Genomic DNA, 10,830 nt, shown 5'->3' with positions numbered 1-10,830 from the left:
AAAAATAATGTCATAATACAAAGAGCGACTGAGTGATATATGAGTGATCTAATAGAACCACTTGATGTATTAAAAAATATTGTTTTTTGGAAGTGGAAGGTTGGATGTTTTTTTTTATTTTAAAAAAATGAAATTGAACATTAATGATTTAGTATGAATGAATCGAATATATTTTGTACTATTCAATGTATAAAAGGTGATCAAATTAATGTTTTGTAAACTATTTACTATATTATAGTATATTATAATCGTGTGAGTGTAAAACATAAAAGTGGCGATTGTTTATTCAAAGAGCGACTGAGAGCGACTGAGTGATATATGATTCTTATAATAGAAAATACGAGCAACTTCAAGTTTGGGGTCTATTTACTCGATTTTAGTATAGTATAATGGAGTGATAGTGTAAAATATAAAAATAATGTCATAATACAAAGAGCGACTGAGACCGACTAAGTTATATATGAGTGATCTAATAGAACCACTTGATGTACTAGAAAATATTGTTTTTAGCTTATTTCACACTATTTTTTTATTTTTTAATATCTTATCCATAAAAATACATCATAATATATTAAGTAGCATGTAAAACATGAACTTGCTCACTATTTTTTTACTACATAACTCAGTCGTCATTCGGTTGCCCTCAGTCTTTTTTGCCTTATTTCACACTATGTTTACTTTCGTAATTTCTTATCTATGATAACGTACCATAATATAGTAAATATGATATAAAACACGAATTTGCTCACTTTGTTTTTACCATATCACTCAATCGTCATACGGTCGTCCTCAATCGCTTTTTAGCTTATTTCACACTATTTTTCATTTTATAATATCTTATCCATAAAAATATATCTTAATATATTAAGTATTATATAAAACATGAACTTGCTCACTATTTTTTATCATATAACTCAGTCGTCATTCGGTCGCCCTCATGTGAAAAAACAGGAACCAACAATTAAACAGAATACAACAAAACTCTGAAAAACAAAGCTTCACGTATTCACAATAAAAGCAAATGACTTTGTACACTACGATCGCACTAAAAAGCATCAATGATCAAAAAATTACAAAGTGAAAAAAAACTAGTTAATCGGATTTTTTTCCCCTCATAAATCAGGACCAATAATTAAGCAACTGTTACATATAAAAACATATAAACTTTTTACCGGAAAAAAGAAGAAAACACCGGTGATATAATAGCATGGTAAATTCAGCTTTTAGTAAAAAAGAAACATTCGGAAACACAAAACTTTCGTCAATCGATGATCGGACAATTTGGATGAATGATCAACGCGTCGCCGAGGTATGGATACATACAATTAGCAAATCCAACACGGAGCCGGGAGAATCGAAGAGAGGAAAGTTGATGGTAAATCGGGAGATCATATAAAAAAAAAGAAAACATTAGCTTAGTGTTAAAAGAAAAAAAAGAATTTGATAATATTAAAAATAAGGGTAGAATAGACATTTAAAAAGTGAGTGTATGATGTTGTTCAGGGTTATTTGTGTAAATTTCCCCATAGGGACCGACGTCCTCCTTCCACACTCATTCTTGCTCTCCTCCGCTCATACGACGGCGTTTGTCATATTTTTGAACATAACTGGGTCCTCGGCGCTACCGGAGCTCCGACGCCAAATTGACTGTTAAGTTTTACCATGTAACAAATTAGAGCTTTGGCATTCGGGTTATTTGAATTATCTTAGAACATGATTTGGATTTCACTGTCTTTATTGCTTTTTATAATTTGAATTTAGCAAATTATGGGTGTTTTGTCACGTTTGTCTCACATTGCGTCATTCTCAGGCTAATTCAAAAAGAAAGCCTTTTCTTTTCTCAAGAAAATCGGCTTGATCCATGGGCTCCGAGGATAAAAAGAAGCAGAAGAAGAAAAGCAGCAACAAGAAGAGTTCTGGGAAGGGAAAGGACGATGGAGAAGCTAATGTTATAATGGATGATCGATTCGTATCAGCACAGACAGACCCTCGCTTTATGGAGGCTCCAAGGAGGAGGGCGAAAGTGGCTATCGACTCTCGTTTCCAACGTGTCTTCACTGATAGAAGCTTTACCTCCTCCAGCGCCCCCGTTGATAAGCGGGGTAAACCTAGCAAAAATAAAAACTCATCCTCTCTAAAACACTACTACCGTCTTCTTCAAGAAGAAGAGGAGGATGAGAAGTCTGCAATTCGAGGAGGAGGAGAAGATGAAGGTGACGGCATTGATAATGGCAGCATTGTTAGTCATTCTGAGAGTGAAAGTGATAGTGAAAAATTTGATGACAACAACGAGGAGATGAGTTTTGATGAGTCATCATCCACTAGTTCAACATATTCAGATGATGACTCCATGGATGACGAAGAGGAGGATACTTTTTTGGGACAGGTTAGAACCATTTTGATTTATATTTTGTTTGAATTGATTTATTCCGCGGAGATGGACTTTGGTCGAATCTGTAATTCTTTGCCAACTCTCTAAATTATTTTTTCATCTTTGTGGTGCAACAGGAAGAAACTGTGCCAGAAATCGAAAAAGAAACACACAGGCTAGCCGTTGTTAATCTCGACTGGAGTCAAGTGAGGGTACGTTTTAACAAATCTGTGTTTTCAGATTCTGTCCTTGATTTTTCTACATGCTGTTGACTGCCCCGTATTATGAACTTTACTTTCTAACATGTGCTCTCCATATTTGAACCTTCAGTCCAATTTTTATGAGTTACCTTGTTCTTGGGCTTACAAGATGCATTTGTATTTCCAAAATGACGAGTCTGTAAGGTGATGAAAATTGTGTTTTTCCCACTTTTGCATGGTCTTGTTCAAAATTTTATGCAGTTGTTGCAATCTTTGGGTCATACTAACTCCATCTGAAGTGCTGTTCTAAACATGCTGCCATGTTTTCCATTAATTAAATTTAAATGTTGCCTGGATGTGGAAACTTATTTACTGTTATCATAGAATATCCACTATTTACTAAGTGTTGTTGAATTATTTAGCTGGCAGTTGACTTATACATCTCTCAATATTCATGGTATCATGTCAGTGCTTTTAGTTTCTCACTAAGTTAATCTCCAATAATGTAGGCAGTTGACTTGTATATCTTGCTCACATCATTTCTTCCTAAAGGGGGTCAGATTTTTTCTGTAACTGTTTATCCATCTGAGTTTGGACTCAAACGCATGGAAGAGGAAGGTACACGTGGTCCTGTTGGATTGTTTGATGATGATGACGATGAACATGATAATGAGGATGCTGGCATTGATAAAAAGAAGCTACGGGCTTATGAATTAAGTAGGCTAAGGTGACATCTATTGCTGAATTTGAGTGTTTTAATATACTTGTTTTACTTTTTGTTGATTGCTTGTTTATCCGATGTATACCCAATGCTCGGGTTTAGACAATAAGTTTTGTTTAATTGTTGTTCAGTTGGCTGCGGTGGAGTAAAAAACTGGTGATGTTTGATCTTTGAGAATATGTAGGTTCTACTCTTTTCTATGAATGTAAAATAATAGCTATACATCTTTTGGGTTTTGGTCTGAATTGTTTGGCCTTCCTCTTTTTTTATCATCTTTATGCTAAATTGTATTGATTGCAAATCAATTGAAGATTGGTCTCACATAAATGAAAATATGGTGAAATCAGATCCACTGTTTAACTTGCTCGAAGTGACACAAATGTTTACCCACTTGTTAGCAATGATTTTCCAGTTCTAAAGTATGAGATAATTACCTTCTTGCATTAGGTACTATTTTGCGGTTGTGAAATTTGATTCAAGTGCTACAGCAGATTACCTTTACAAAGCCTGTGATGGGGTAGAGTTTGAAAGATCTGGAAATAAACTGGATTTAAGATTTATTCCGGACTCTATGAATTTTGAACAACAGCCACGTGATGTTGCGACGGAGGTAAAATCTCGACTCTCGATCAGTGCACTAACAAATTTTCTCTGTATAATCTATCTGCTTTGTAACTTTTTTCCTTAATAGTGCATGTGCTTATAAGCTTATTGGTCATCAAAGGAACAGTTGTAGTTTTCTAGCATCATGTTGAACTATGTTACTAAACAGCTATGTCAAGGAAATGGCCCATTCATGATAGTCCTTTTTTTAATGTCACTTTTATTCCCGTTAGTAATATCAATCGCTTAACCTTATAGCCACTCTCATGTGCCACTTGTTTCCATTCGTATACGAATCACTTAACCTAATTGCCACTGGTTAATATGCTTTCTTCTTTTTTTCCAATGTTCTAAGAGATCATGGTGTTTGCAGGGTTCCAAAGTTTAAATAATAATCTTAAAAAGCTAATCAAGCTCATTTTGTAAAAAGAGAATAACTTGATATCTCTCTCCAATTATATTCTTTTGCGAGCATTTGATACTGGTAGAGTTTCTTTTTTCAGATTCTTATTTTAGGTTAGTTCCAGGCGACACCTATTTTAACTTGTGGTTGTGAAGGAAAACTTGCAAATATCTGAGTTCTGTTGCTAATTTAATCTTGATCAACTGTTCTGAATTCTGATTCTGTCCTCTGTTAGGCACCAGCTGACTACGAAGGTCTTGATTTTCAAACTAGAGCATTGCAACAGAGCAATGTTCATCTTACATGGGACGAAGATGAACCACAGCGCGTGAAGACCTTGAAAAGAAAACTAAATACTGATCAGGTTCATATTAATTCATGTTTGTGGGTTGCCTTTTGCTTACACACTATCATGCTTATTCATGCTTTATTTGTGGAAGTTTGTAAGAGCATGAATATATTCTGCCATATTATTATTGTTATTTAACAAAAATTGCTAGCATGTAGAGATCAAACCAAGTGAATCATAAGAAATAGCTCGGACTAAACAATTGGTCTTTTTTAATCTTTTGCTTGATATTAATTTCCATGCCCTTCGAAGATGGTTGAATTGATTTATGAGGTAATTGCCGGGTATCGGTTGGCTCAGTATTTGGGTTTGCAAAGTCTTTTTTATTAAGGAGGTGAAATTGGGATTTTGGTCTCTTGCCCGACATGTATTCCCCAAAAACAAAATTACTTTGTTGCTACGAGTTTTATTTTGTTTTCAGCTTGTGGAGCTGGAGTTGAAAGAGTTTTTGGCATCTGATGAGAGCGGAACTGATGATGATAGTGCTGATGACACAGAAGACAGATTGATGAAAAAACGCAAAAAACAAGATATGTACCGGGAGTTGATCCTGTCTGGGGATGGTTCAGATGATAATGATGAAGAGGAAGATGATCAGGACATGGAGATCACTTTTAAGTACAGCTTAGAAGATATTAGCAAACGCATACTAGAAAAGAAAGACAAGAGATCAGAAACTGTTTGGGATGAGATTCTCAGAAAGAGGAGAGAGAAAAAGAAGGCAAATAAAAACAGGTCCAATTATTCATCAGATGACGAAGGCGGTTATACTGATCATAAGATTTCAGAACCTGCAGAACATCAGGATGACTTTTTCATTGATGAGCCTTCAGCCGCAGACAGTAAAAGGAATCAAGTCCGAAGCACTAAGACGGGAAATTACATTCAAGAAACTGTCCAAGAAGCTGAAGCAAGCATAGCAGAGCTTGAATTGTTACTTGCTGATGACAATGGAGGAGCCACAAATATAAAGGGCTACAATTTGAAACCTAAGAAAAAGAAGGGGAAAAAAGGAACGGAAATTCTAGACGAGGGAAAAATTCCAACGGCGGACGTTGATGATCTACGATTTTCGTCTTTATTCACCTCACCGCACTTTGCTTTGGATCCAACAGATCCTCAGTTCAAAAGGTATATATCCTGTTGTCGTATAATGCATTACCACAGTACAGCCTACGTTATGATACTGATAATATTTTTTATTCGATCTGTCAAAAGAGATTCCGCTTTTTTTTTTATATCAAATTTCAAGACATTCAATGTCTACTACGTGCAAATGAATTATGGTTTTGGCGCTACAGGAGTGCGACTTATTCTAGGCAGATTGCCCAAAAACGGGAGATTAGCAATCAAGAACATGGCCCAATGGTTCACTCAGGAGTTCTTGGTCAAGTGTCAGAAGTGCCCGAACAAGAACATGCACATGAAAAAACTGATGGATTGCCTCGAGGAAAAGGGGAGCACGAGTTATCTTCATTGGTTAATTCGCTCAAACTGAAGTCGAAACAACTGCAACTGCCTTTGTTGTCTCAAGGTAAAGGTCCTTCAGGGAAACACAAATCCCCGGGACACAAGGCAAACAAAGAGAAATAAGAAAATTGACAAGCGCAACTTATGCTGCAATTTTTTCTACTGTTGGAAACCTGGAATGTTGAAGTCAGTTTTCAACAATGGCTAGTTTGTAAGAGCATTTCCTACAGAAAAGTCGGGTACCGTAATACCCCATCTGAGAGATAAGTTTCAAGAAATCGAGTTTTTTGAAACTGTATTAGAAATGAAGATGATAATTTACTTTATTTATATTAAAAAATTACATCATCAGGTAGTTAAAGTTGTAAAAAGAGCACCCTATACTGCATTATTATTATTAGTAACGATAATGTGCGCATGGTACTGTTTATATAATTTTTTTATGTTTGAAAATAATCTTTTTTCTTGTTCCTTGTTTTACGAGACTAGGTTTTTCTAATTTTTTTTTTCAAGTTATTCAAAATAATTATTTAAAATAAAAAAATTTATTTTCAATTTTTATGACAGGTTTTATTTTGGATAAGTTATCAAATAAATATTTAAATTTATTAAAAATAAATGTGATAATTGTTATTTTGAAGTGGTTATGCTAGGATTATTATTCTAAAATGCTTGTTATTTCTCTAATTTTAGAGGTATGACTAGGTAATTTTTGAAGATGCTAATATTCAAATTAAATGCAAAAACATATGGAGTTGTAGGAAATTAAATATTTAGGGATTAAATAATAATATATTGTCGAAAAATTGAGAAAATAGTTTCTTTAAAAAATATGTAAATCAACTAACCAAACTTACTATGATATACTCTAAATATAGATTGGAAAATAAATCAAATTATGTTATTCATATACGAGAAGTTGTGTGGTATTTCATACGTAATATAAAATGTTAAAAGTAAATAAATAATGAAATTCAATTCAATTTAATACTTGACCTCAATAAAGATAAAATTTGAACTGAATTTGATTGAGTTGCTCACGGTTCACTTGCATCCAATTCATTCTCAACTAGAATCTAAAAGTTCAATTTCCATGAATGGACTTGCAATACATCTTTAAAAACTTTGACCGTTACCAATCGTCTCAAGTAAATGTCAATGGAGGAGACTAATCCCAAAATAGTTGTCAAACTCATACAAGTTTTTAGTTGACCAACGCAATTTCTCCAGTCTTGATGATTCGTTAACCATCAATATGAATACATAATTGATGAAAGTCGAACAGGGTATTGTTGGTCCCACTTGCGATAATTTGAGATAATAAAATCCGAAAATAAAGAATAAACTGAACACGAGATTTACGTGGAAAACCCCTAAAAATTATTAGGGTAAAAACCACGGGCAAGATGAAAAAAATTTTCACTATAATATTTTGTGGTGTACAACTCACTCACTGTGTTTCCAAAGAGAACACACACTCTCTTAATACAGGAGAACAAATACCTCACAAATATTATAGAACTAAGCACTCAAATGCTTATAAGATCGGAGAAAACTCGAAGAAGAGATAATTTCAGAATGAAGGGAGGAACTCTATTTATAGAGCCTCTGTCAATGTGAATACGCGTTAAAAACGCGTTATTTCTTTTTTGAACATTTCCTCGACCTTTCGTTTTGTTCAACAAAGACAGCCCAACTATCATATTGAATGCTCCTGCCGACATTTCTCCCACTTGGAGATTTGATTGAGAATCAAACACATCTCTACACATCCTTTCAATCTTGACATTCCCTGCTTCTTACGTTTCTACTAGGCCACTTAAGGATCTGCACCACTCAAACTTATCAGTGTTCACTGGCTTGGTCAGAAAATTAGCTATGTTATCCTTTGTATGGATTTTCTGCATATCCACGCTTCCTTCTTCTACTACGTCCCGCACAAAGTGAAATTGTACTCCAATGTGTTTCGTCATGGAATGAAAGGCTGATTCCTTGCGATGTGCAAGGTACTCTGACTATCACAAAACAAAGGAATATTCTCTTGTTTGTGCCCGATCTCTTCCAATAACCTTTTAATCCATATTGCCTCCTTACAACCTTGAGTAGCTGCCATGTATTCTGCCTCTGTTGTAGATAACGCCACAACTGTCTGCAGTTTTGAAACCCAGCTTACTGCTCCTCCTGCAAGTATAAACACATAACAAGTAGTAGATTTCATCTTATCAGGATCACCTGCATAATCTGAATCGACATAGCCCCTGAGTGTAACATCCGATCCTGCATAACATAATGCAGCATTCGATGTACCCTTAATGTATCTAAGGATCCTCTTGACATTGCTCCAATGCTCTCGTCCAGGATTCGCCAAATACCGACTAACTGCTCCCACTGCTTGAGCAATGTCTGGTCTTGTACAGATCATAGCGAACATCAAACTTCCCACTGCTGATGCATATGGTACTCGAGACATCTCCATCATCTCTGCTTCACTGCTAGGACACATCTCGGAGGATAACTTGAAGTTAACAGGAAGAGGGTTCGAAATTGGCTTACTATCTTGCATGTTGAAGCGTTGCAAGATTTTCTTCAAATAATTTTTCTGGGAAAGCCAAATCTTTCTGTTACTTTTATCTCGGTGAACTTGCATCCCTATAATCTTGTTTGCTGGTCTCAAGTCCTTCATATCAAATTCCCTAGCCAACTGTGCCTTCAATCCTTGGACATGATCTTTGTTGGGGCCTGCTACCAACATGTCGTCCACATACAACAGCAAAATAATATAATCATCACCAGACCTCTTGAAATACGTACAAGGGTCTGCACTCAGTCTGTTGTATCCAAGGCACATGATATAGGAATCAAATCTCTTGTACCAACACCTCAGCGCTAGTTTTAGACCGTACAGAGATTTGTTCAACCTGCAAACCAAGTTCTCTTTGCCTTTTTCCGCAAAACCTTCTGGCTGGAGCATATAAATTTCTTCTTCAAGATCTCTATGAAGAAACGTCATTTTCACATCTAGCTGTTCTAGATGTAGGTCAAACACCGCACACAATGTCAGCACCACTCTGACTGTTGTAAGCAGAACCACAGGAGAAAATATCTCATTGAAGTCAATGCCTTCTTTCCGAGCATACCATTTTACCACCAATCTAGCACGATACCGCTCCACTTGGCTATTGCCATCACGCTTGATCTTATAGACCCATCTGTTTCTAATGGCTTTCCTCCCTCGTGGTAGTGTAACAAGATCCCAAGTTTTATTCTTGTCTACTGCCTCCAACTCTTCTTGCATTTCTATCATCCACAAAGATACATCCGCGCTTTGAGTAGCCTCGTGGAAACTCGATGGTTCACCATCCTCTGATAATAGATAACATGCAATATTGATTTCAGTGACATAATCTAAAAGCCAACTTGGTGGTCTTCTGTCTCGAGTTGACTGCCTCACATTGGAAACCTTAGACTCAACATGCTCTTGTTCTTCGTGCTCTGGTACTACTTCACAAGAAACTTGACCTTCGTCTGTCATATTTTCCACCTGAAATATAATAGTTTCTGAATTCAGTGTGCCTTTGTCTCCCTTTACTTTATCTTACTCGAAGATAATATCCCTGCTGATGACAAGTTTGTGGACAGTAGTATCCCACAAACAAGCCCCTTTACTCCATCAGAATAACCCAAGAAGATACATTTTCTAGATTTTGAATCCAACTTCGATCTTTCTTGTTCATTGTACAAAACGTACACCGGACTTCCAAATGTATGCAAATGAGAATAATCCGTCGGCTTCCCGGTCCACATCTCCATCAGAGTCTTCAGATCAATCGCCACTGAAGGAGAACGATTGATAATATAACAAGCGATTTTCACTGCTTCCGCCCAAAATGACTTGTCTAGACCCGCAGTCCGCAACATAGCTCTTGTTCTGTCCAACAAGGTTCTGTTCATCAGCTCTGCCACTCCATTCTGTTGAGGTGTGTAAGCCGTCATAAACTGTCTTTTGATGCCCTCATGTTGACAATATGCATCAAATCCGTCACTGGTATATTCTCCTCCATTGTCAGTCCTCAGACACTTGATTTTCTTCTCAGAATCAAGTTCAACCCGCGCTTGAAATCTTTGAAGATCTGAAAAACATCCGATTTCTTCTTAATTGGATACACCCAACATCTCCTAGAAAAATCATCAATAAACGAGACAAAGTACCTCTCTCCTCCTAGGGATACAACCGGTGCTTGCCAAACATTCGAATGAATCAGCTCCAATATGCTTTTGCTCCTGGCAGTAGAAGTGCCAAACTTTAATCTGTGTTGTTTACTGATAACACAGTGCTCACAAAAAGGTAGTGACACTTTTGTAAGTCCCGGCAGCAGCTTCCGTTCTGAGAGAATTTTCAACCCCCGTTCTGACATATGCCCGAGCTTTCTATGCCATAACACTGTTAATTCTTCTACTGAACCAGTTGATGCAACATCTAGTTCTGCCTCCTTGTGTGTTTCTCCCAAAAGTACATACAGATTTGTAGCAATCTTTTCCGTCTTCATAATCACAAGCGCACCCTTCACAATTTTCATGATCCCGTTCTCGATCCGAGTTTTGCACCCGATTTCATCCAATTGCCCCAAGGACAAAAGATTTTTCGTCAGTCCTTTCACATGTCGTACCTCCTGTATGGTGTGAATAGTGCCATCAAATATTTTAATTTTGATA

At 36.4% G+C, this 10,830-nt stretch overlaps 1 protein-coding gene across 4 annotated transcripts; it reads left to right on the top strand.

The window, feature by feature from the left end:
* Positions 1–1,531: 1,531 nt before the first annotated feature.
* Positions 1,532–6,539, top strand: LOC140967470 (pre-rRNA-processing protein esf1-like). 4 transcript variants are annotated; one of them, XM_073428003.1, is made up of 8 exons: positions 1,532–1,649; positions 1,811–2,386; positions 2,509–2,583; positions 3,081–3,298; positions 3,740–3,902; positions 4,534–4,662; positions 5,069–5,778; positions 5,949–6,539. In XM_073428003.1, the coding sequence occupies exons 2-8, from the start codon at positions 1,862–1,864 to the stop codon at positions 6,238–6,240; spliced, it is 2,112 nt and encodes a 703-aa protein (XP_073284104.1). In that variant the 5' UTR covers positions 1,532–1,649; positions 1,811–1,861; the 3' UTR covers positions 6,241–6,539. The 4 variants fall into 4 exon arrangements, with proteins under 4 accessions (XP_073284104.1, XP_073284107.1, XP_073284105.1 ...); XM_073428005.1 differs by having other exon boundaries at positions 1,646–1,664; XM_073428006.1 differs by lacking the exon at positions 2,509–2,583.
* The last annotated feature ends 4,291 nt before the right edge of the window (positions 6,540–10,830 follow it).

The sequence above is a fragment of the Primulina huaijiensis genome, unplaced genomic scaffold (genome assembly GCF_012295235.1).
Source record: "Primulina huaijiensis isolate GDHJ02 unplaced genomic scaffold, ASM1229523v2 scaffold25443, whole genome shotgun sequence".
Taxonomy (NCBI): domain Eukaryota; kingdom Viridiplantae; phylum Streptophyta; class Magnoliopsida; order Lamiales; family Gesneriaceae; genus Primulina; species Primulina huaijiensis.
Note: the sequence above shows the minus strand (reverse complement) of the source record. Positions and strands in the feature narration are given on the sequence as shown.

Coding starts and splice junctions, on each gene's coding strand:
- LOC140967470 (XM_073428003.1), top strand. CDS start 1,862: ATGGGCTCCGAGGATAAAAAGAAGCAGAAGAAGAAAAGCAGCAACAAG. Junction 2,584..3,080: donor TCGACTGGAGTCAAGTGAGG/GTACGTTTTAAC, acceptor CCAATAATGTAG/GCAGTTGACTTGTATATCTT. Junction 4,663..5,068: donor GAAAACTAAATACTGATCAG/GTTCATATTAAT, acceptor TTTTGTTTTCAG/CTTGTGGAGCTGGAGTTGAA.